The 26,094-nt window shown below is 47.2% G+C and overlaps 1 protein-coding gene and 1 long non-coding RNA gene across 10 annotated transcripts in view; one reads left to right on the forward strand and one right to left on the reverse strand.

Annotated features, from left to right (window-relative positions):
* ADAMTS17 (ADAM metallopeptidase with thrombospondin type 1 motif 17) overlaps nt 1-26,094 on the reverse strand; it is a 338,494-nt gene that overhangs the window by 12,113 nt on the left and 300,287 nt on the right. For 6 of the 9 annotated variants that reach the window (XM_023651365.2, XM_023651360.2, XM_023651364.2 and 3 more), the window contains 2 exons: nt 10,781-10,985; nt 6,684-6,836 (listed from right to left, as the gene is read on the reverse strand). In XM_023651365.2, coding sequence (XP_023507133.1) covers nt 6,684-6,836; nt 10,781-10,985 — 358 coding nt within the window. Of the gene's footprint in view, nt 1-5,231; nt 5,752-6,683; nt 6,837-10,780; nt 10,986-26,094 lie in introns of those variants that run through there. The other 3 variants (XM_070268256.1, XM_070268253.1, XM_023651372.2) reach the window with 1 other exon arrangement.
* The window catches only part of LOC138924287 (uncharacterized), a 70,654-nt gene continuing 65,467 nt past the window's right edge, over nt 20,908-26,094 (forward strand). Inside the window, exon 1 of the long non-coding RNA XR_011439209.1 lies at nt 20,908-21,135. This is a non-coding gene — a long non-coding RNA (uncharacterized lncRNA). The remainder of the gene's footprint in view (nt 21,136-26,094) is intronic.

The following is a 26,094-nucleotide window of genomic DNA, read 5'->3' on the forward strand; positions in this document are numbered from 1 at the left end:
TCTTCTAAGACATAAATCTTTTACAGACCCATTTAAGAAATGAGATTTCGCTGAGAGATCAGAGACCTATGGCTGTGATGGTTGATGACAGTGAACTGATAAGTGCACCTACTGGGCATTTCCCATGTGCCAGGCCTGGGGCTAAGTGCTTTATGTGGATGTCATTCTTGCTGCAGTCAGCCCTATGAGGCAGGTACCCTTAGACCCATCTGACAGAGGATGATGCTGGTTCAAGGTGAGACGAGGCCACAGCAGAGCAGGGACATGGACCTGTGTCGTCCTGACCACGGGCCCTGCTCTGAGGTCACTGACATGGCATGTGATGAAACAAAAGTGTTCCTTAGAGATGACGGTTTCTCTGATTCAATGGTCAGGTCCAGTGGTTAGAACCTGGAGTAGGGTGAGGGGAGGCCCGGATGCTCCAGCATCCCCACTCTCTCATCTCTCACTCCACGCAAAGGCAGCTGTTTTGATGAAGAACACGGGGCGAATGGAGGGGCAGCAGGGGAGCAGAGGGGCAAAGGCAGTGGCCTTTCGGCTGTTCAGCTCACGTCCACACAGATGCCTCTCCTGCCAATTTCCAGGGACTCCACGGCTCTACAGCAAACTCATTTCTCTAAACTGAGCAGGTACGGGTCCTGGACTTCTCTTTGTAATCCTCTGACCCAGTCACAGGCTCTCGTCACCCACACGAAGTGCTCCACACAAGGGAGTATCTGCCCCCTCTCCCTCCTGCCCCTGCCCAGAGACTGAGTTTGGATGACCCTCCTTTCACTGGCTGCTCACACTAGCAAGAGTAACATCATCAAATGGAGGATTTGCTTATAACTATCTTCATGCAGAATGCTGGCTGCCTGCATGCTATGTTTCACACATCTCAGAAAAGAGCCCTGCTGTCCCCAGTGCCTCCCATGTTTGCTCTTTGATGCTCAAGTTTCTTTTATTAAGGACTCCACTTTTTATTTCACAAATAAGGGAAGACTTAACATTCAAGATCTCCCACAGAGACAACAGATTTACACTAAAGTGTAAATGATTGATACAAAGCCCTAGGGAAGCAGGTTTTGACAGGTGATGGGGGAGAGTAGGCAGGCTGGAGAGCGAGTGGGTACACGCTTGATTTTATAACAAGCACAGGCCCATGATGGTTAGGACTGAAGGCATCTTATAGTTCAACTTCTTCCTGTTTCAAATTAGAAAACTAAGCCTCTGATGTTATGGTGCACTTGAAAGAAAAGTGGATTGGGAGCCAGAAGGCAGGGACTAGACTCCAAGCCCTGCCATTTTCTAGTTGTGTGAGCTTGGAAAAACAGCCACATCACCACTCTGAGCCTCAGTTTCCTCATCTGTAAAATGGGGATAGGTGGCTGTGAGAATCAAATGAGATAATATGAGTGAAAGTGCTTTGTAAATGCTAAAGCATTGGTGAATGCCAGGGGCCATTGTGACTGTCCCAACAGAAGTAGCATCACCTGCCGCCAGCACCCCCATCTGTGGCTTCCCAAGGCAGGGGCTGCCTGGGTCCTACAGCACTGTGTTCACACCCGACCAGTGGGACTTGGTGTGGCCTACTATGGTTGCTGCCCTGTCCATATCTAGGCTGCGTCATTGCCCACTTTTGTACCCCTAGTGCCCAGCACAGGTCTGGCACAGCACAGGAGCTCAGGAAGCGTTGGTTGAATCACACTGACTTTACCACAAGCCCACAGCAAGCGGGGGCCCCAGCTGGGCAGGCAGGCTGGCCGGCCTTGCAGGGTTGGGGGATCAGTTCCCATCAAAGAAAGTACAGGCTTGGGAAGTGGTGCTGGGTCTGAAAAGCTTTCTATAACTAACTAACCCGTCTCATGACATAAGGTCTGTTCATTGCTAAGGCCACAGAACCTGAGCCCTCATCCCCCTGCCCAGAACACAGGAAGACCTCTAACAGCCGTCTGGGGGATACCCCACTGCAGCAATGTTCGAGTGAGAGGCTCTCCCTGACGCCCTCCTAGGTCTGTGGCTCACAGGTGTTTGCATGCTTATTGCTTCATCTGATCTCCTAAGGCCTCTGGGAGGTGCTGTTGTCTCCACATTACAGAGGGAAAGAGGACAGGGGCTTGGGTGTGGAGGGGCATACCTGGGGGTGACTGACGCCTTGTAAGTCAGACCAGCTCCCTTCTGCGGGATGTCCACTGGCACCAGGGAGTCAAAGACCACTTTGATCTTTTTAGTAAAAGAGAAGGCTATGCTCTTAACACTGAGAGCCAACAGTTTTCTTTAAGAACACCATCTATTAAAATCCCTCCAGAATAATTTGTTTCTAATTAGAAACACCCCATCACTCAGTGGTGATTAATGCCTCTGGGCTTGAAACTAAAGCATCTCAACTTCTGATCAAAAGTCATGCTATTCCAGAAAGAAGTTCAATTTCTTCCTCCCCCATTTTAAATGACCTCTCCCTTCTCCCGGGCTGAATACGTGGACTCAGCATTAGTGGACAAAAACAAGGATTTGCACAAACCTGGGAACAGCTAATATCCTGGGAAGACAGGCAGCTGCAGGTCATGTTTCAAACATAGCAGAGCAGTAATAATGCCCTGGGCAGGGATGGAAATGTGAAGTTTGTCCCTCATATGGACTCTCTTAGGGTTTGGCCATTTGCTAGGGCTGGGGGAGGGAGAGGCAATTCCAAATTCCCCCCAGGCCCGCCCTGCCTCACCAAAACTTGACGCACTATTCTCAGGCACCCTCACCCAGCTACGGGAAGGGACGGGTGCCAGCCCCTTCCCGAGGGGCCACTGGTCCTTCCCGCTTCAGGGAGGGCAGGACAGCACCTGTGGCACGTCTTTGGACTGGCCCATCCATCATCTCCCTGGAGACAGGCTTATCTTTCTCAACAACACCTTGGGGCCAAGTGACGGATTGCTTGGATGGAAGATGTCAAAGCTTCCAGATTCACTGATACTTTGACGGTGTTCAGACTTCTATCCAGTTTCCTTCTGGGCAACTTGCTTGCTGCCTTCAAAGCCTGGCAAGTGGGAGGTCTGGAGACTGCTTATAGGAGATTCATGGTGACGGGTATAAAAGTGCCCTGACCCCAAGTGTGCAAGAAGGGCACCATCTGAAAGCTGGACCGCAAAGACAACACGCAAATTGTAAAGCAAATCCAGTCTGAACAGGCGGAATTGTCAGGGGAAGACCTATCGCATGGAATCCACTTACACTGGTCTGGTGACCCAAGGGAGCGAGGACAGGGACCCCCACAGGAAACTGTATTCTTTCCACCTCTCCAGAGAAGGCACAGGGCAAAGCAATGGGCAGATTTCTGTAATTGTACCGGAGTGTGCATACCAGCCCACCCCAGTGATGGCAGAGGCGGAAGGGAGTGGCGGTGAGGTGGAGTGCTGGGGTGGGGGTGGGGTCTCTCAGTTGAGTCTGTGCAGCCCACCTCCCCCACCAGCACTTGCTCCCAGTATAACCATGCACACACATGGACTTCCAGTTCAGCACCCAGTCGCTCTCTGCTTGGTAGAACAAGCCTGGCCTGGGCCCTGGCTCTGGCCAGAGCTGGTGCCAGCTAGGGAGGGGTAGCTGGCTTCCACCCACGCTGAGTGCTGTCCCCAACAGCTCAGTGCACACCAATCAGATGCCAATGGATGTTAGCCCTGGACAGAGGCCGAGATCTTCACATTCTGTTGATCTTTCTTGTTCTTACCGCCAGGGATAACCCATCAAGCTGACTGTGGCAAAAAGCAGGCACTGTGGCCTCCCAATGCCTTACTTTTCTGAAAGCTGGAAGGTGTATTCACCATGGCCTAGTTAGTGAAAAGAGGAAGACCAGCAGAAGGCCCTGTCTCATCTGGACGGCACGCCCGGTGCGCCGCGTGTATGGTTTATCAGACAGTGTCCTCAGCCCAGGAAGGCCCGTGAACAATGAAGGAGGGAAGGCTCAGGAACCAAGCTGGATCTCGGGCAGCACAGCACTGAGCTTCTCAGGTACTGTTCACATCCAGCCTTTGGTGTTTCGCTGCTCCCAGTACTGGGAAGTTCATAGGAGGTAAGAAAACAAAAATGTCCTCCTGGTCCTCAAAATCAGAGTGGTTAGACTGGAGAAAGCCAGGCCCTGCCATCAACAACCATCTGCACGGCACCCTCAGGATCCGCAGGGCACCCTGTGGCTCAGAGGCACTACCAGGGGCCTCCGGAGCCCTTCTTGGTCTGTGTCCACATGTGTACTGAGCTCTGAATTGGGGTTCAGGAGCTTGGATTCTGCCAGAGGGGTGTGGGCAAGTCCCTTAACCTCTGAGTCTCTACTCCCTCTTTTGTAACACAGGGATAATGTCCCTGGCCGGAGGGGACTGGTGGCACCAGGTGCAGGGTTACACTGCAAAGAGGAAATGACACCAGGTACCCCCCCGGACCCTGTCAGGTGCACGCAGGCCAGGCCCAAACTGTCCACTCCTCACCTCTGCTTCCTGCCCAGGGACACCAGTGACTGCGGGATCGCCCTTCAATAGTCCAGGCGACATTTAGGGTGTGACCACTAGGATCCTGTCAGTTCCTGGACTATAATGACAGCTTTATTCCAACCCACTCCTGCACATCTCGAGTCCAGACAATGTTATTCTGCCTGTCACTGTGTTAGGTAGTTTCCCCCTCCAAGACCTCGGCACTCTGTGACCTCTCAGGTACAAAGGAACCACCAAGTCTTTAGACAATTCTGACACAGAACATTCACAAATGTTTTCTTATTGATCAGAACCTAAAATGTTGAGAGCTCGCCTACATTCCCCTGGGCTTTGGGACACACTGGTAGCCTTTCTTAAGCTGTGTCTGGACCTGCTGGGGTAGAAGACAATATTTCTCGACATGGTTCTATAAAAGGGTGGGCAGCCCAACTGAGAAGAGGAAATTAGATCAGACAGAACAGGTTAATCCCGGGCACTGTGCCTTGCAACACTGTGGACACTGGGTGAGGGACCCCAGGCGGGCGTAGCTATCTAAGTGTTTAGTCACACAGACTGGTACCTTGGAAGCTCTGAGAACTAGCAGGGTCGATGTTAATAATTCCCGTTTCAGAGAGAAGGAGACCGAGGGCCAGAGAGGTTGAGACACATTAAGTGGTGAGTCAGAGGGAGTCAACCGCTTAATGTCTATCACAAGACTCCAGGTTCTAATGGCATATTTCTTCTGCAAGAGCCTTGAAGTGAAATCTCTCCTCCAATGTAAAATTCATCCTGGCAGCCCCCAAATAAGCTTTGTTACATTCACGTGTTTATTTTTTGGAGCAACTGGATTGTTGGCCTGGGTACTATTGCTTTGGTCAGATGTTTTGATCAGGGAGTAAATAGGAAGGAGGTGTTTTTGATCTTGGAAATCAGTGTTATCCAGATGCTGCATTTTAGCACAGCCAGCAAACTGGAACCTGAGAAATTTCGCTTTTATGTACTTCAAGGGTTTGGAGGAATTTGTATTCTGACTGCTGGGGTAGGGTGGGGTTGGAGGGCGGGGGATGGTTGCATTTCTGTAAGGACCAGATTCCGACAAGTTTTGCTTCCCAAAGGACAAACCTCTCCTCCTTCCATAAAGCAGAGGCAGAAACCAAATTTCCTGCCTGGGTCAGGTGGGTAGGTTAAAGTGCCAAGTGGCTGTGAGGAGCCTGGAGAGCTGGAGAACCATGGCCTGGGAAGAGGCGCCAGCCCCCTCGGCCTCAGTCACAGTGGCCATGTGAGGACGCAGGCCATGTTGCCACGTTGCCACGTTGACAGATTTCTGTAGAGAAGCCAAAATCCAAATTTTCAGGTGAAATCTTCCCGTTTCTAAACATTAGCAACTAATTCCAAAATGTCTAAGATATTGTGCGGGCCACACAAAAACTAGTGGCCCTCAGGCCACCAGTCTGCAACCTTTGAAGAGACATTAAGAGAAGCAAACAGGGGTGGTGAGGGGGCGAGTTTTCAGTTGCTATAATAGCATAAGGAACCACAAACACACTCTTGTTAGAAATTTTCATTAGAAAATTAGACAGAAAATGTCATTAGAAATTCTACACTGTTTGGGAAAAGGCTCTCTAGAAGACACTGGATGGTTTTCATGAGTGACAATGGTACTCACCTCAGGCCCCAGTAAACAGGAATCAACCAAAGATATCAGGTGAATGAATAAAACAAAGGTTAAAGGGCAAAGAACTTTTTAACATTCGATTTACATTCGAATGCCTTTTAACCCTCGCTGTCCACAGGGTCTTGAACCCTGGGCTCTGGGAGGTGGCTCTTTCCTTCTTACACTCCAAGGGCCCTGTCCTACCAGCCCCTGCATCTTCCAGATCCCGGCCCAGGGGTCCTGGAAACAAATGCAAGTGCTGTTGGCCCACAACTCCCTCCTTGTCTGCCTCGGCCAAGGCTCCACACGTTTATGAGACTCTTGTGATGGTGGGGTGGCCAAGCCCACCGCAGGATGCTGGGGTACAGCCAGCATGCTGCACGGGACCCCTGCCTTCGGCTCTGCGGTGCAATCATCTCCCTTCCAAAGGCACAGTGAATGCACTCCGCACGGGGTCACCAGCAGGTGCAGAGTTTGGAAAGAAAGTGAATTTGCCTGGTTAGATGGGGACCACCTAGTCGAAATGAAGCCCATGAGAGAGCTGAGTTCCTGCCTCTCGAGCCCCCTGCACTGCCAGGGAAATGTAGGCGTGCTGGACTCACCTTGGACCAATCCCCAGTTTTCCACTCATAGCAGCCTGAGTAGTCTTCGCACACCTCCTCAGCTTTCGGCCTCGTGGATGCATCGCATTTTCCTTGTGAGTTGGTGCATGTCACTGTCCGTTTCTGCGTCCCTTTACCACAGTTGGCAGAACACTGTGAGACACCGTTCAGAGATTTAATCCAGTCCAATTCAGTTCAAGTCCACCAACACCTATCAAGTCCCTACTATGTGCCAAGGATGAGGATGCTGTGTTTCTACCCTCAAAAAGCTCCTGGTCTTCTAGAATCTTATGCACACAGTCCCAGCTAGGACTCCAGCCAAGTAGCCAGTGATCGGGGGATAGTCATAGGCGTCAGGAGTAGGGAGAACTCGGGCTACCCAGTAGGTCAAACCAGGAGAGAGAAATTTAGTGGCCTGTTGCTAGGTCCAAAATACAGCACAGTGGGCAAGTTCACAGGGCAAATGCTGGTGGACCCTCCAGTGGAGCAGGGGCCAGGTGGAGCCAGGTGAGGAAACTGAAGCCAAGAGGTCTGAGGCCCTGGCTCCTCCCAGCCAGCCTCCAGGTCCTCTGCTCTCCTTCGGCCATCCCAGGACAGAGGCACTAGTTTGGGGTGGAAAAGGAGGAGACAGAAAGGAAAGCCACAGGTGACTTTCACATCAGGCAGCTGGCCAGCCCTTGTGGAGAGCTTCAATGATGGTTTTAATGTGGATGCTAAGAATGATAACACAGCAATGTTCCCTGTGGTATTTCACTTCCTGGGAGACATGGAGGCAAGAGACAATGTGGGGAGGGGGCCTGAGTAGGGCCTGAGGAGTGACAAATGACGTGTGAGCCTCAAGAGTTCAAGATTCCCATGCCCTCAGGCAGCAAGATCCACTGGAGGGAGAGACGAGAGACAGAGTGGTGACAGGGCACAAACATGGCGGCCCTGTGGTTGGTGTCTGGAGCCTGCTCCTGGCCTGCTCCCTTCAGTGCTTACCCACCTCAAAACACAAAGCAGAAGAAAGCCCAGGCAGAGGGACCTGTGACCCTGGGAGGACATGACACACAATGTGCACGAATTGGCCAGCAAGCAGAGGTGACATGGCCTGTGAACTGGGGAGCCAGCGGAAGCCCTGTCCCCACTGTGGATGCAAACAGGTAACTCTGCGGAGACGGTGGGCTGACGGCTGGATCCTGCCAAGCTGTACAGATACAACGAGACCCAGGCTGCCCAGGAGATTCCGAGGGAGAATCCTCCCCACGGCTGGTCCCAGAGTTATGGTAGGGGGTGCTCACGAGCCGTAGGAGCACAAAATGGAGCCCCAACAGCTCCAACTTCCGTTTTCATATTTGCTAGATTTATCAAAAGTATGGGAGGCCACAGCAGTGATTTTCCCGAGCTACAGCAGATTCAACTTTTAAAAAGTTCCACTGTATCCACTAAAAGAACATACATAAAGCACAAATGTATTCTTTATATTTGTTATTAACATTTAACCTAAAATGTTATCTAGCTTCATTTCTCCTATTAATTCAATTTAGCTCTCCCTCTGAACGTCCCAGTGGTTTTTTGTTTTTTTTTTTGTGAGGCTAACTGAGACTGCTTTGTCCTAAAAGAAATACACATGCTTCCGGACCAGTTGTAGTATCACCTGGCGGGGTTGGGAGAGCACACATATTTGGTCTTGTGTGTGGGGTTTATAGGGACCTCAGATGCAAGGGGTCAGCCATGGCAGGCTGGATGCACAGGGCCTCCTGTGTAGGATGGGTGGGCCCAGGAGGGCTGCTGCAGGGAGCCCTGGGGTACTGTGTTGCGGGGCCATCCCTCTGCTTGTCTGCGTGGCAATGCTTTCTGACCATTTCATCAACTCCATCCTCACCATTTGCCTTGTGGGCTCCTCCTGGCACCAGAACCCACACCACTGGCTTCTTCTGCAACTAGGAGCCTAGTTGCCACTTCTGCCTGAGTTCCTGCTTGGTCTTACTCTACCCTGTATTCCTTGCTCCTTCCCCTTGACTTTCGCTCAGTGTCCAGCCTGTTTCTTGACCAAACTCTAGCTCAGTCTCTTTCAACCAGCAGCCCATTGGCCGGAAGCCTTTGGCCTTGGCAAAGGGCAGTGCTGCAGGCTGGGGCTGCCTTGGAAGGGAGCTAGGAGGGCAATGTTCAGTTTCTCTCTCAGCTTCTAATCCAGGAGTGCTGACTGGAAGCGAAGAACAGGAGAGAGGCATCCTTCTCGATATTTGTTCCTCATTCTAACAAAGCTGGGAAGAAGCTGGGGAGCAGCTGGGCAGAGCCATCAACACTGCTGGCTGAATAAAGGCAACCCCGTCAATAAAAACTCTCCCATGAGAAATTTAAACCCCTTCTTTCCAGAAGAAGAAATGTTAGAGGGGCTTCAGCACGTGGTGAAGCCAGCTTTAAGAGTATCTCATGGAGGAAAGGTTTGATTCGAAATGTTTTGAAAGAAGCATTTTGCTAGAGCCTGGGCTGAGCCAGAATTAGACTGATCGGTGTGGATACTATTTCAGGATTAGGATCAGGCAAGGACATAGATATAGACATAGAGAGAGATATTTCTTTAAATCTTGCTCCATTTGTCTCACATTTTCCAATATGGTGTTCTTTAATTCCATGATAATAGCTGATAATGTCAGCCTTTGTTAGTTTGGTAAGGAGGCATTTTTTTTTTTTCCATAAGAAAGGGTCTGAATGGAAAATTTATGGTTTCAATCTGATTAAAGCATAAATCTTGTTTAGATCAAGAGCCAGTTGATGATGGCCCTAAGGCTCATGGGGGTGGGGAGGGAAGAGACCAGATACTGGTCCTACCCCTCCACCAAGTATTCTCCTCCCCAAAAAGGGTCCCTTGAACTTGAACTTACAAACTTAAGGACGTATAAAGAAAAAAAAAAATCAAACAAAATTGTAAACTCTCTGCTTTTCCTGAACTATCATAAAGGGTAGGTTAAAGACTCAGGTCTTTAAACGAGTACATGTCAAGACCTGTCTGAAAAGTAAACGCAATTTAGAGCAGCCAAGGGCAGACTTTTCGTTCATTAAAAATGGGCTGAATACTTTCTTATTCAAAATAATTCCAACTGTTTGGCAATAAAAGGGAACTTTAAAAATATTTTCCACACTGAAGAGTGTCTCGGGTTTAGCCTTTCCGACTTCCCTAGACCACGCCTGACGGAGGACCTGAGAGAAGCTGGCCCTTTATTTAGCTATGTTTTTGTTTTAGAGCCAAACAACCAAAATCATTAATGCAAACTCAGTGCAAAGCCTTGAAGGATGATACTAGCAAAGATAAAACGATCTTTCTGGATCAGTCTTCAAAGTTAAAACTGAAGGCTCGATTGACTTCTTTCCAAAATGTTTTATGGCACGAGATTTGTAACTCCGACTCACACACTCAAAGTTGTCCCTCCCAACATCCGCTTGCCTCTTGCAATCTACAAAGACTGCTGGGGAGTTAAACGGAAGCCTCTGAAACCACCCTGCCAATCTCACCACACTGCAGTTCCAACAAGCCCCAAAGAAATGAAAAGGTATATCTATCTATCTATCTACCCCCCTCCCTCCTATCTATCTACCTATCCATCCATCCATCCATCTATATTTATAGTTATGTGTTGCTCAATGACGGGGACGTGTTCTGAGAAATGCATCATTGGGCGATTGTGTCGTTGTGTGAACATCACAGAGTGTACTTACACAAACCTAGATGGTGCAGCCTACTACACACCTGGGCTAAGTGGTACTAATCTCATGGGACCACTGTCGTATACACAGCTCGCTGTTGACTGAAATGTCATTATGTGGCACATGACTGTACATGGGAATTTTCATAGGAAATGGGATCAAACGGTACTGTGGTGTATATTGTCAAAAACACATTATCCATGCTCTTTTAGCCATGTTGTTATCTCGGATGGAATTTAACAATATGTTAGCTAGAACACAGCTTTGAGCTGCTGCAGGGGCTGGCAAGAACTGATACATCGGATGTAAGACAAACACCATGGAGGGAAAGGTACCATTTTGGGGTCCCTGCGGACAAGATCCTGAGGCCTGGTGGTGGTTTCAGCACTGGCAGCAGCCTAGGCACCCACCTGTGACCACTCGGATGCCTCCCAGATGGACAAACAGTCCTGGCCTTCACAGCTCTGCACTGGTGCTGGCCGCGGGCCTGGGCAGTAGAGGGGGCGAGTGGCGACGTGTGTGCCATTCTGCAGCTGATACACGCAGGTCACTTCCCGATGCTGGATGCCCTTCTCACAGGTTGCTGAGCAGGGGCTCCATGGGCCTGCCACCCACCTACTCAGAAGGAGGAAAGACAGTGAGAGAATAATTGGGTGGAGAGGCCAGCTTCCCCGAAGGGTCTTCCAGACAGATCATGGAATCTTGAGCCTGTGGTGGGAGGGAGGGAGACAGACTCAGAGAGCTTTGCAGTTGACTTCCAGAGTATCGACGCAGAGGGAGCCATCTGAGTTGAGTGGTTCAATGGCCTACTCAGTACAGAAACCTTTCTGTACACAATCTCCTACAGCAGATGAGTTATCGTCCCCAACTGGTCACCCTCTTTGTAGTGGCATTACATATCCTACCTGTTGTCTCGTGACACACTTTCTTCAAAGGAGTGTGAGTGGACACGAAACTGGCCATGTCCTAGCAGAAGCTTGGAGTCTGACTATGTGGCTTGGCTGTGGCTCTTTCTGCTTCCTGCTCCCTGCTGTGAGAACAGCGGCTCCCAGTACAGCAGACATTCTGACAGCTGAGCTCTGTTGAATGCCTGACATGACACTGTCGTATGCCTCTGAGATGCTGGGTTTGTCACTGCAGCAAAAGCTGACAGGTACAGCCCTCCACAAAGGACGCCTCAGTCCCAGCTTGAAGACACCAGGACCAGGTACTCCCTGCTTTCCAAACAGTGGAGGCCCTCCTGCGTGGTCACCGTCACTCTTGAGGAGGCAACTTGTGGGCCGTGGGAAGGCTAAGCTGTTGAGGCCGTCAGTTTGAAAGTACTCAACTAAAACTTCGCCCATCTACTAGTAGTTCAATGATCCCAAATCTATCAGGGTCTCTGCTGGCTTCAGGCTGTTGGAAAGAGGCTGGGCAGGTTGGGAATCATGATTTCTCAGGACACAAATGGAGCTCTGAATGTCCTTTTAGAGACACTAAAGGACTCTCTCTTGCCTTGGTCCCTGGAGAAGCCTCAATACTCCTAGCTCCCAGGAGCTCCCCACTGACAAAGCAGCTCAGTCTACAGATGGCCAGCTCTGATAACCACTCGGTTCTGACATTAGTCAGAGGAGTCCTAAGTTCCACCTGAAACCAAATCCAATCAGGCCTTCCCACTGCTTAGACACATCTGAGGCATCTTTCCACCCGCCAAGTCCTTTGAGGGACTCCTCTCCTCCAGGTCCAGCTCACTTGCTCATCCATCCCCCATGCATGGCACATGCACTGAGGGCTCCCACGTGCCAGGCGCTCTTCTAGGTTCTGGTGACGAGGCAGTGAATGAAACAAAGCCCCGCCCTCTGAATCTCACCATTCTAATGGGGACAGACAGTAAACTAATGAACAATAAACAACAGAAATAACATAAAAGAGTATAGATAACATACTAAACACACACACATATACATGTATATATGCATAGAGAATATGACACTTAGCAATAAGTGCTTTAGAGAAAAGTAAAGCAGTGTAGGGCAGACGAGAGAGGAGGCAGGGGTGAGCACTACGTTACACATGGTGACAGGGATGGTCTCACTATGAGCTGATCTGAGCAGAGCCTGGAAGGACGCCGTGACTGTCTGGGGGAAGAGTTCCAGGCAGATGGCACGGCAGGTGCACAGGCCCTGGTGGAGGAGCGTGCTGGCAGGGCCGAGCAGCAGCAAGGAGTACAGAGTGGCTGGGGGAGAGGAAGGGCCATGAGAGGTAGCCAGGTGAGGTTATGCAGGGCCTGGCTGGCCGCTGTGGCTCTTGTTTGAGGGAGATACAGTTCTGGAGGTTTTGGAGAGAGGAGGCCATACTCCTCCTGGGTTTGAGAGGGCCATCCTGGCTCTGTGGCTACCGTCTACAGTGGGTAAGGGTGGCGGCATGGAGACCAGGGAGGAGGCTACTGCACCAGTCCAGGCGGGAGATAACCAGCTGGGGCCGGTGGAGATGGCTGAACTAAATGTGGAGAAGACGCAGCTACCCAGCCCGTCCCTCTGCCCCCACATAGTTTCTCCTCGTCCCTTAGGGCAAGCTCAGGCTACCTCTTCTTGAACTAATTTCCAGTCCCCTCCTCACTCTGTCCTCCGCATCCCCAGGGACTAACTCTTATCGACCCCTTGCTTGTGCTGAGGGGATGGAAGCCACAGTGCCTGCCTTGCGGTGTGAGGACAAGTGACATACTGCCTGAGAATTGCTTAGAGCAGTGCTTGGCACACACAAGCCCATGTAACTTTCAGCCATCGTTGCTATTATTCTTTCTCTCCTTGGTAGGAAATGGCGAACTCCCAGGGGGCAGAGAGCGAGTCTTGCTGCCATTTCAGCACCTGGCAGCTGTTTAAACAACACTACAAGAACCGAACCAAATTCTACCCCTTTCTCCTCTTTCTGGTCTTTGGAGTAACATGACTGCCTTCTCAGTTAAATACTGAAGACAGCTCTTTTGTTCTCCTTTCAAGTTTTCTCTTCTTTTGATCAAAATAATTTGCATGTGGCAGAGTCTCAATCCACTCTAATTCTCTACTCTGTCACCACTGTTCTTACGCTGGATTGCTTCGTGTGGACAAAACGGCCTGGAGGCGGGATGAAAGCAGCAGGAGAGAATGCCATCACTTTCTTTAAATGAAGACTCCGTTTTCATTAGTGTTGCCCAACTCTGTGCTATTGCTATTTTTAAAGCAACCAGCCTCTGTTAGCTCCTATTGCTTTTCCTTTTCTCTCAGGAACTCTCAGTCAGATCTCCTTTGTCCCAAGCTTTCGCAGTTGACTTTGTGAACACAAACGTCAGGCTCTAGTTCAAGACTGTTCAGTGCTGTTGTGCTGACCCCAACAGGGACACTAGGTTTGAATCCCGCTCCTATCTTTTGTCCTTGCTGTGCTTCCCAGGGCCGGGCCTTGGAAGTGGGACCTCTATGTCATGCTCATGGGAATGTCACCTGCCCTGGGAGTGCATGCCATTGGCCTTTGGGGGCCAGAATCTACATTCCTGGGCACACGAGCAGAGCATGTGTTCTAGGGAATGTGGGCATCGACTCTGGTCCACACAAAGGTCACATCCAGGCACCAGGGAGCCAGGGGAAATGATGGGAGAGGTTCAGAAGTCCTTCCTTGGACGTCTCCACGGCCTCCTGCCCCATCACTGACTGCCAATGTCAGATCCGTGGGGATCAGTGTAGAGCTATGAGGGACTGACGACCTTCCAGGTTGTCTTTCCCTTTGCCTCTGGTGTCTCTCGTGCACCTTTTAGGTGCTTTGCAAAAGTATGACAGAATGGAAAACAGCCCATGCATCCCTCCTCCTGTTTCCAGAAGAGTCCTTGACCCCTTATAATTTCCCTCCTCACTGTCGTCCAGTGTCATAGCCTTGAGCATGTGTAGACATGTGTGGAAACTAGCTATGGTCTGCCCTGCTCCCTAAGAGGGGGATTCTCTGCCTCCTGGAGCTGTGTAGAGGGGCGGCCCCTGCTCCCCTCCTCCAAGTGCTATGGTCATTGTCAGATGCACTGACAAACTCCCACTTCCCGGGACCTGCTGGGATTCAAAACAAACTCCATCTGAGGCCAAAGCACCCTCCTAACACCACCATGTGGGACTTTTGGTTCTCATGAATGACGTGATGGAGGTGAGAATGGAGCATGGATGCACCCCACGACTAAAAGTCACACACAGGGCAGCTCATGGTACATCCCAGCCTCACATCCCTCCCTCCCTCCTTCTCCCATTCCTACTTCCCAGCTCTGCACAGGGTTCTGGACATTCAGATGCCAATATAGCACACCACCATGGGAGACAGACAACCGGCCAGACGATCGGCGTATGAGGCTTACAGCCCAGGCAGATGTGAGCAGAAGGCTGGGGGCGCAGAGGGAGGCACCTTACTCCATCTCAGGGTCAGCAAGTCTGGCGGAGGTGACGTCCGAGCTGAGTCTTGAAGCACAAACAGGGTTAACTGGGAATAAACTTGACTGCTATATATTGTTTTACTCAGGGGCTATTTGTCATTCTAATACTTGATAGATTTAAAAACAGTGATGGGATGATATTGGTACATCCATGTACACAGCAGCATCATTCACAACAGCCAAAAGGTGGAGGCAACCCAAGCGTCCATTGGCGGATGAATGGATGAACAGAATGTGGTTTATTCATACAATGGAATATTACTGAGCCTTAAAAAGAAAGGAAATTCTGTCACCTGCTACAATGTGGATGAACCTTGAGGACTTTATGCTGAGTGAAATAGCCAGGCACAAAAAGACAAACACCATACGATGCCACTTACATGAAGCGCTTAGAGTAGTCAAAATGATTGAGACAGAAAGTAGAAAGGCGGTTGCTGGCTTAGAGGGAATGGAGTGTTAGTTTTTAATGGGTCCAGAGTTTCACCTGAGTGGGATGAAAAGAGTTCTGAAGATGTACGGTGATGATGGTTGCACAACAACGTGAATGTATGGAATGCCACTAAACTGTACACTTAAAAGTGGTTAAGGGGGTAAATCTTACATTATGCGTATTTTACCACAATTGTATTTTTTAAAAAAGTGATGGCAATGGGTGGTTAGAAAAGGGTAATAAATAGGTGAAAAAAGGGCAAAGAAGTGAAGTGTCTGTCAAATCCCAGGAAGCCAAAGGTGAGACAGAAGAAGAGGCTGGTCCTCACCTGTGCCGACACCTGGTGGCTGCCCGTGTCCACCAGGAGCGCACACATCCCTGCCTAAAACGAGTGATGAGCAGCTGCAGGAGGGCTGTGACGCCACGTGCACATACACACTGCAGTTGATCACAGCTATTTTCCAGCTAGACTTTTTTGCTCCTGATCTGGACAAATACCTCAGTGAGGTATGGGGAGAAAAAAATGACTTTCTTGAGGGCTGGCCCAGTGGCGTAGTGGTTAAGTTCATGTGCTCCACTTCAGTGGCCTGGGGTTTGGATCCTGGGCATGGACTGATGCACTGCTCATCAAGCCATGCTGTGCTGGTGTCCTACATACAAAATAGAGGAGGATTGGCACAGATGTTAGCTCAGCGACAGTCTTCCTCAAGCAAAAAGAGGAAGATTGGCAATGGATATTAGCTCAGGGCCAATCTTCTTCACCAAAAAAAAAAAAAGGGGGGGGGGAAGACTTTCTTGAAACTATTTGGGAGCTGAAAGAAACCATTTCACCTGAACAACTCCGGCTGCAGGAGGCCCATCTGCAGCAGTGGGACAACATCATGCAGATAACACTGGAGTGAAATCCCCTTAACTCTGAGTCCAGTAATTTGGGAAAGGAACTGCAGTTCCGTAAAACAATTTATGTTACAATTACTGTGTAAGACTGACTTTTTTTCACTTGTATCCCCTAAAAACCTTAACAGTGACATTTATTAGCCAAGTTTGAGTTAGCAGCTCTTCTTAAAAGCAATAAAATTGTAATTCTTAACTCTTCCCTATGTCCGACCACTCTTCTCTGTTCCTCTGGAGTCAGAATGGACTCCATCCCTTTCCTGTCCAGCACAGATCCAGCTCCTCTGCACATACTTCAAGTTCAGCCATTCTAATCAGATACTAAAGACAGCTCAGTTATTACCTGAGACCCTGCATTCTTTTTTTATTGCTGCTATAGAAAATTACCATCAACTTAGCGGCTCAAAACCACACAGCTTTTATTATCTTACATTTCTGGAGGTTGGAAATCTGACATGGGTCTTTCTGGGCTAAAATCAAGGTGTTGGCAGGGCTGGTTCCTTTTGGAGACTCTGGGAAGACTGTTTCCTTGCCTTTTCCAGCTTCTAGACGCTGCCCTGATTCCTTGGCTGGTGGCTCCCTCCTCCACGATCAAAGCCAGCGATGTGAGGCCGGGTCTTTCTCACATCGTCTCACTCGACCTTCTCTTCTGCCTCCCTCTTCCACTGTTAAGGATCCTTGTGATTACACTGGACCCACTCAGATAATCCAGGATAATTTTTCTATTTTGAGGCCAGCTAATTAGCAACCTGTATTAATTTGCTAGTGTTGCCAGAAAAAGTATCACCAACTGGGTGGTTTAAAACAACAGAAATGTATTCTCTTACATGTTTGGAGACTAGAAGTGAAAAATCCAAGTGTTGGCAGGGTTGGTTCCTCCTGAGGGCTCTGAGGAATCTGTTCCACGCCTCTCTCTTAGGTTCTGGTGACAGCGGGCAATCCTTGGCTTGTAGATGTATTACTCCCATCTCTGCCCCTGTCTTCACACGGCGTTTCCCCTGTCTCCGTGTCCTTACCTGGCCATCTTCTCGTAAGAACATAGTCAGATTGGATTAAGGTCCCACCCTACTTTAGGTGACTTCATCTTAACTAATTCCATCTGTAGTGACCCTATTTCCAAATAAGGTCACATTCTGAGACACTGAGGGTTAGGACGTTGACATCTTTTTTTTGGGGGGGGCACAAGTCAACCCATAACACAACCTTAATTCCACCTGCAACCCCAACTTCCCTTTGACCTATAACCTAACATGTTCATGAGTTCCAGGGGTTAGGAGGTAGGCATCTTTGAGGGCCATTATTGTGCCTACCACAGACCCTTTGCATTCACGGTTCTGAGAAATTTAAGCTTTTATTTAAAAGTCAGCTCCTATTCAAATCTTGATTCGGCTGAAATTTAAACCAGGTAAAGACCTTGTGAAATCTGCTGAAATGTGACTTAGTTGTCTCAAAGAAACAATGGCATCTTCAGGACCACATTCTTCTAACATAGTTATTTGATGTTGAATATAAAGTGAATCTCAAATATAGATAACCAAAATGAGAACACTGGTAGGTCATTTATTTTCAACAACTTCAAATTGTAAAAAACTGTGAGAGATGTTGTATTTCAACACAACAAGTGTTCAAGCCACCGAGTGGTCAGTCCACAGAGTTCAGTGTCAACTTTATCCATCCCCAAAATGCACCAAAAGGAAGGGTCTAGCATTGGCTGAGTACCTAACCTGTGCCTATTTCTGTGCTAGTAACGTGCCCTACATTAGCTAAATTAATCAAAGTAAGGAAACAAGATGCCTGTATGTGATTATCTAAGCATCTATTATAGAGACTGGAAAATTCCAGGCATGGCATCAAATAGGCCACATGTAAAACATCACAGTGTAAAAAGGATGGCAAACGGCCCCAGGAAGCTGCAGTGCAGGTTAAAGAGAGGACAGCTACCAGGATGGTGACTTTGTTCAACCTCAGCTTATAAGTCCTGACACGTAGGTGTCAACTTCAGGCCAAGCCCTGAACCAAGCTCAGTGTTCCCACCATCATGAAGCTCAGTCAAGCCTGTGGTCCTTAGGGGAGAGGGAAGTATATGAGCAGACAATTTCTTTCCCATCTGATAAGTGCTGTGGAGGAAATGGAGCTAGAGTTGGGTCCTGAAGGTCAAAGTGCAGTTGGCCAACCAAAGAAGCAGGGCTCAGTGCTCTGACAGAAAGAGCTTGCCCAGGAAATGTCAAGGGGAGACAGAGAGTGTGCAATTGCCAAGTCTGGGATGGCCGGTTCTTGAAGGGTGTGTAACAGTAGGCAGGAGAGAGGTTGCCTTGAGTGACTCTGGTAATAATGTGCCTTGGGGCAAGCGGATGGCTTTCATCAAGGCCACGTGGAGAGATGGGAAACAGGCACTGATAGAACACTATTAAAGGGTGTAGTTGACAGGGCTTGGGCATATGGGGTCCAGGAGAGAAAGGAAGCAAGAGTCAAGCTCAGGATTCTGACAGGCCCCGAGGATGCTGGTGGCGCCTCCAGCGCAAGGGGGAACACGGGAGAGGACCCTCCCTGGGGACAGAAGGGTGGGTACGGCTCTGAGAGGGATAGGTTGAGGTGGCTACTGGGCAGCTGAGTGGTGTTGGGAAGGGTCTGCAGGTGCAGTTCTGGAGTCCAGGGTGTAGTCTAGGCTGGAGACACAGGGTTGGGAGTCATGAGCAAGAGGGCCACGGTAGAAGCAAGGGGAAGAACAACCCACCCAGGAGCTTATCCAAGGGAGAAAGGAGGATGGAGGGGCTGGAGGAGAGTAAGCACCTGGGATTGGAACAAGGAATGGGAGGCTCTGAAGAGACAAAGAAGGGGTGACTAGCCAGGCTCAGAGGGCAGGAGGACTGTGCAAGAGACACAGAGAAAGCATTGGGTTGGATGGGCCTGAAAAGCACTCTCTGGATCTAGCAAGAAGGAGGTGTTGCTGACCTGGGGGAGGACTCAAGGAGAGGGGGTGCTCACCATGTGAGTGCAGAGCTAAATGAGGGTGATGAAGAGAGACTGTGCGATGCCTCTTGACCAAACTTGATTTGATGCCTACAAAGTGGGCTCCACAGACCTTCAATCTTAGGGTGACACCCAAGCTTTGGAAACCAGGCCTGCCCTCGTGACAGAGGTAAGGAAGATGTCTAATCGCTTGGGAGCCTCTGGTCAAGTGAAGAGAATGAGGATGCGAGGGAGACATGGGTGTGAGAAGGGAAATGCTGAGAATGGCCAAGGGGTGGAAGCAGCAGCTCACGGACAGACAGGCAGCTTCCTCTCAGGGACATGTCTGTCGAGAAGAGCCACCCCTAGCCACAGGCAGTGCCTTGTGGAAAAGTCATCCTGGGCCAAAGAGCAAGTGGAGGACCTGCCAGAGGCCTGTGTGACATCTGAGACTCAGGCGGCCTGCAGAGGAGGTGGGCCCAGGCCCGGTAAGCGGGGAGGAGGTGTGAGGGGAACGCTCGGCCTCAGCCTGGGCTTGGCTGCTGTCTCTCCTTGGGATTTGGTGACCCAGCCCGGGCCAGTTGGTTAGTGTACCTTTAAAAAGAGTCTGGCCTGAAGAGTGATCTTGTCCGTTCCTGGCCCAGAGAGACTCAGGCAGTCTGATTTGGAAAGCTAGACAGATCAAACCTCTCATTTCTCATTTATTCTCTGCCAAGAGAAAGTCTGAAAGAACAGGCTCCCACTTATCCCCGGTGGGTTAGCCCTATGACTCTGATGTGGGCATGGTCACCCCTCCTGTTTGTGTTCCATGCCTTTCCCACTGCTATCTTGCTTTCATGCCCCATAACTCTTGGAGAAGGCCAGCTCAAGGCTTCCTGGTCCTACCTTACAGATGGAGAAACCAACTTGAAGAGGCAGCAAGACTGGTCCAAGGCCAACCAGTTATAAGTAGGTGGATACTCTGTGCCCAATCCGGGGGCTTCATTTTTTTATTTACACATCCATTCTTCCAGTTAAGAGTACACTTGACCAACCGAATCATGAGGCCCTGAAAGTTCAAGACGCCCACATCTTGAAGTCAGACATTCTCAAATTCTCAGAAGCCCATGCTCAGGACCCTGGGGTCAGATAGGCTCGGACTCAAGTCCTCACTCCACCGACTCACCAGCTGTGTGACCTTGGGCAAGTGAGCACACAAGCCTCAGTTTCCTCCTCTGTAAAATGTTGGACTAGCTCTAATCTCACAGGCGTGTTGGGGGACTGGCCGAGATGATCTCTGCCACGTGGTCAGCCCAGGCCTGGCACTCTATGGGCCCAATAAGCATCAGTTATTATTATGGCTGAAACTATTATTCTCAGTCAAGGCATTCATTTTGCTCAGAGGAGCTGTTGTTCCCCACAGTCCTCTGCAAAGGGCAGTCTATCTGGACATTCTAAACCAAAACAGAGATGAACAAACTAATCTTAAATTATTTTTTCCCTAATTTTCAATAAATTCACATGATTTGGATGAGAGAAACATGAAAAACAGCATGAGACCTCTGTTTGGGTCCTGAGTCCTACGGTGTGTTATTGACCTTCTCGCGTGCGGACTGGATGATACATTTCCGTGGGTAAAGCTCCGGGAGATGCCTGGTGCAGCAGAGGCTGTGGGGACATGAGTGCTTTCCTACAGGTGACAAGGCCTTTCCCAGGGCACCTGCAGCTTCATTCCTCATGGGCGCTGCAGGCCTGGGGGTGAGGAGACCTGGCAGAGGCTGGCTGGCCAACAGCTGGACCTCCCAGGCCGTTTCCCAAAAATCCCATGGAGGGCTCTAGGCAGCCTCAGGCTCTCCTCTCTGCCCGAGTCGCTCGCCCTGCTGAGGGCAGACTGCAGCCAGCAACTCTGTTATGAGGACAATCCAAACACGACTTTAACATGTGCCATTTATAGTCCCCGAAGATACGTGGCTGCTTTTATTGAACAGATGTCTGTGAAAGAAGGAGTAGGGTGAGGACATACAACTGCGACTTCGCAAGCAGGGCTGTGATATTCTCCCAGAGGAACGAGAGTGACGCTTTACAGCTGCACGGTAAGTTTCAGCTCAGCATTTCTTCATTTAAAACTTGAGAATTATGAGTTCTTATATACATTTCCCCGAAAAGTCATATTACTCACATATTTGTTTTTTAAAGGAGGAAATGAAAACCTGAAGTGCATCATGGGGTCTGTGAGTACAAGCTTTTCTGGAAGCAGGTATTTCTGCTTGAAGGGAGGTCCAGCAACGCATAAAAAGTTCTGTTTCTGTTTTGTAGGGTTAAAAATTAGAATTACTGAAAGAAACAACTTTCAGCCTTGAATACTGATAAACACACTTATTTCTAGCTTGAGTATGTTATTAAACTAGCTCTGAAAACTGACATGGGTGATTGGCCAGGATCTGAGAACTTTCCAAATTTTCCTGAAAAGGTCCTTGGGTCATTATGGTCAGTTCTCACTTGCTGGGGAAAGGAAGAGAAAGGACGGGAGGAAGGGAAGACTTCAACACTTTGCTAGAATGTGGTTTAAAGGAAAATGTTTCTGAAATGCTTTCTCTAGCTAGGACACCAGCTAACCCTTTTTGAGAGCTCCCTATGTGCCAGGCAATGTTCTCAGCACTTGACATGATTCAACTTATTTGATCCTTGCAATGGATCCTAGGTAGAGCCATTCTGTAGGTGAGGAATTGAGGCACAGAGAGGTTAAGTGACTTGCCCAACCTCACACATTAGTAAGCAGGAGAACCATTTTAACAGTTCTATTGAGATAAAATTCACATACAAGTCATCCATGTAAACAGCACAATTCAATACATTCACAGAGTTGTGAAACCACCACCACAATCAATTTTGGAACATTGCCCCAGAACCCTTAGCTGTCATCTCCCAGTACCCTCCACCCCCACCCCATCCCTTTCAGCCCAGGCAATCACTAATCTACTTTCTGTCTTTATAGATTTGCCTCTTCTGGACTTTCAGATAAATGGAAACAAATAACGTGTGATTCTTTGTAACTGGCTTCTTTCATTCAGCAGAATTTTTTGTTTTTTGTTTTGCTTTAAAGTATTTTATTGGAATCCTTTCGATAAAACCAAGTAGTTGTTTAGGTTCATCATGTTGTGGCAGGTAGTATAGTACTTTATTCCTTTTTATTATTGGACAATGTTTGATTGTATGGATAAACCACATTTTATCTATCAGTTCTTCAGTTGGTGGCCATTGGGTTGTGTCTACATTTCGGCCATTATGAATCAGGCTACAATGAACCTCTGTGTGCAATTTTTGTGTGGATAGATATTCTCATTTCTCTTGGGTGTATACCAAGGAGTGGACTTGCTGGATCATATGTTAACTCTGTTTAACAATATAAGGAATGCCAGACTGCGTCCAAAGCAGCTGCGTCATTGTGCGCTCCTACAGCAGTGTACGAAGGTTCTAAATTCTCTACATCCTCATACATTTTTGCTATTGTCCATCATTTTGATTAGAGCTATCCTAGTGGGTGTGAAGTGGTATTTCATTGTGGTTTTGTTTTATTGTGGCAGAATACATACAATATACAATTTACTATTTTAACCACTTTTAAACGTACGGTTCAGTGGCGTTAAGTATTCAGGTTTTTGCATAACCATCATCACTATCCCCCAAACTCTTCATCTTCACTAACTGAAACTCTGGACTCACTAAACAATAACTTCCTCTTCCCCTCTCCCTCTGGCTCTTGGCAACCATCATCCCACTTTCTGTCTCTATGAATCTGACTACTCCAGGTACCATTTATAGAAATCATACAATATTTGTCCTTTTGTGACTGGCTTATTTCATTCAGCAAAATACCTTTGAGGTCCGCCCATGTTGCAGCATGTGTCAGAATTTCCTTCCTTTCTAAGGCTGAATAATATTCCATGGTGTGTATGTAATATACTTCATGTATCCATTCATCCACTGATGGACTCTTTGGGTTACTTCCAGCTTTTGGCCACTGTGAAGAATGCCGAACATGGTTGTATAAAATTCTGTTTGTATCCCTGCTTTCAATTCTTTTGGGTATATACTCAGGAGCGGAATTGCTGGATCATATGGTAATTCTGTGTTTAATTTTGTGAGGAATCACCATACTGTTTCCCACAGCAGCTACACCACTTGATGTTCCAATCAGCAATGGATCAGGCTCCAATTTTGCCACATCCTCACCAACACTTGTTATTTTCTGTTTTTTGATAATAACTATCCCAATGGGTGTACAGTGATTACCTCATTGTGGCTTTAATTTGCATTTCCTTAATGATTAGTGATGTTGAGCATCTTTTCATGTACTTATTGGCCATTTGTACATCTTCTTTGGAGAAATGAATAATAAAGTCCTTTGCCTATTTCTTAATCAGGTTGTTTTTCTGTTCTTGGGTTGTAGGAGTTCTTTATATATTCTGGACTTTATTCCTTTACCAAATATGTGATTTATAATATGTTCTCTCATTCTCTGGGTTGCCTTTCCACTTTGTTGATAGTGTCCTTTGATACACAAAATTTTTAATTTTGATGAAGTCTAACATCTGTTTTTCCTTTTGGTGCCTGTGCTTTTGGTGTCATAGCTAAGAAATCATCATCAAATCCAATGTCAAAAAGCTTTTTTTCTATGTTTTCCTCAAAGAGTTTTATAGTTTTAACTCTTATGTTTAGGTCTTTGATCCACTTTGAATTAATTTTTGTATATGGTGTAAGGTAAGGGTCCAACTTCATTCTTTTTTATGTTGATACCTAGTTTTCCAAGCATCATTTGCTGAATTTCATTGTAGTTTTGATTGGTGTTTCCCTGACAGCTGATGATGTTGAGCATCTTCTCATGTGCTTACTGCCCATTTGTATATCTTCTTTGGAGAAATGTCTATTCAGATGATGTGCCCACTTTTTCTTTCTGAGGAAGATTTGCCCTGTGCTAACATCCATTGCCAATCTTCGTCTTTTTTTGCTTGAGGAAGAATAGCCCTGAGCTAACATCTGGGCCAATCATCCTCTACTTTGTATGTGGGACACTGCCACAGCATGGCTGGTGAGTGATGTAGGTCTGTGTCCAGGAACCTGTGAACCTGGGCCACTGGTGCGTGAACTTTAACCCATCAGCCACAGGGCCGGCCCTTAATTTGCCTACTTTTAATTGCGTTATTTGTCTTTTTATTATTGAGTTGTAAGAGTTCTTTATATATTCTAGATATAATTAGCTTATCATAGGTATGATTTGTTAAATTTTTCTTCCATTCTTTGTATTATCTTTTCACTTTCTTGATGACTTTGAAGCACAGATGTTTTAAATTTTAATAATGTCTAGTTTATCTATTTTTTTTTCTTTTGTTGCTTGTGCTTTTGCTGTCATATCTAAGAAACCATTGCTTAATCTGGAGTCAGGAAGATTTATGCCTACATTTTCTTGTAAGAGTTTCATAGCTTTAGCTCTTACATGTAGGTCTTTGATCCATTTTGAGTTAATTTTTTCTATGGTCTGAGCTAGGAATCCAACTTCATTTGTTTGCATGTGTACATTCAGTGTCTCATACCATTTATAGAAAAGATTATTCTCTCCCCATTGAATTGTCTTGGCACCCTTGTCAGAAGTCAATTGACAGTAAATGTGAGGGTTTATGTTGGACTCTCAATTATATTCCTTTGTTCTATATGTCTCTCTTTATGCCAATTCCGTTCTGTCTTGATTACTCTAGCTTTGTAGTAATTTTTGGAATCGAGAGGCATGAGTCCTCTAACTTTGTTCTTATTTTTAAAGATTGTTTAGATTACTAGGGGCCCTTTACAATTCCACATAAATTTTAGGATCATCTTGTTCATTTGTGCAACAAAGATAGCTGGAGTTTTGAAGGGATTGTGTTGTATCAGTAGATCAATTTGTGGAGTACTGCCATCTCAACAATATTAAGTCTTACAATCCATGATCATGGAATGTATTTAGATATTCATTAACTTCTTTCAATAATGTATTGTCATTTTCAGTGTATAAGTCTTGCACTTCTTTTGTTAAATTTAATCCTAAGTATTATATTATTTTGATGCTACTATAAATGAAACTGTTTTCTTAATTTCCTTTTCAGATTATTCATTGCGAGGGTATACAAATATAATTTTCTTTTGTGTCTTGATCTTATATCCTGTAACTTTGCTCAACTCGCATATTAGTTCTAGGAGCTTTTTAGTGGGTTCTTTAGGATTTTCTATATACAAGATCATGTCATCTACAAATAGATATAGTTTTACTTCTTCTCTAGTGTAGATGCCTTTTATTTCACTTTCTTGCCTAATTGCCCTGGCTAGAATCACCAGTACAATGTTGAATATAAATGGTGAAAGAAGACACTTGTTCCTCTCTTAGAGGGAAAGCATTCAGTCTTTCCTCATTAAGTATGATGGTAGCTGTGGGTTTTTTTGTAGACGCCCTTTATGAGGCTGAGAAAATTCCCTTCTATTCCTAGTTTGTTGAATGTTTTGATTATGAAAGGGTATTGAATTTTGTTAAATGCTTTTTTTGTGTGTGTGTCTACTGAAATGACTAATGTGGTTTTGTCTTTTATTCTATTGATGTGGTATATTACATTAATTGATTTTCAGATGATAAACCAACCTTGCTTTCCTAGCATAAGTCCCACTAGGTCATAGTGAATAATGTCTTTTATATTGCTGGATTCGATTTACTAATATTTTGTTGAGGATTTTTGTGTCTATATTCATAGGAGACACTGGTCTGTAGTTTTCTCTTGTTATGATGTCTTTGGTTTTATTATTAGGATAACACTGGCCTCATAGAATGAGTTGCAAAGTCCTTCCCCCTCTTATCCTTTTTGGAAGGGTTTGTGAAGGATTGATATTAATTCTTCTTTAGATGTATGGTAAAATTCACCAGTGAAGCTGTCTGATTCTAGGCTTTTCTTTGTGAGAAGTTTTTGGTCCTAATTCAATCTCTTTACTTGTTATAGGTCTGTTCAGGTTATCTACTTTTTCCTGAGTCAGTT

Source organism: Equus caballus, chromosome 1 (genome assembly GCF_041296265.1).
Source record: "Equus caballus isolate H_3958 breed thoroughbred chromosome 1, TB-T2T, whole genome shotgun sequence".
Classification (NCBI taxonomy): Eukaryota; Metazoa; Chordata; class Mammalia; order Perissodactyla; family Equidae; genus Equus; species Equus caballus.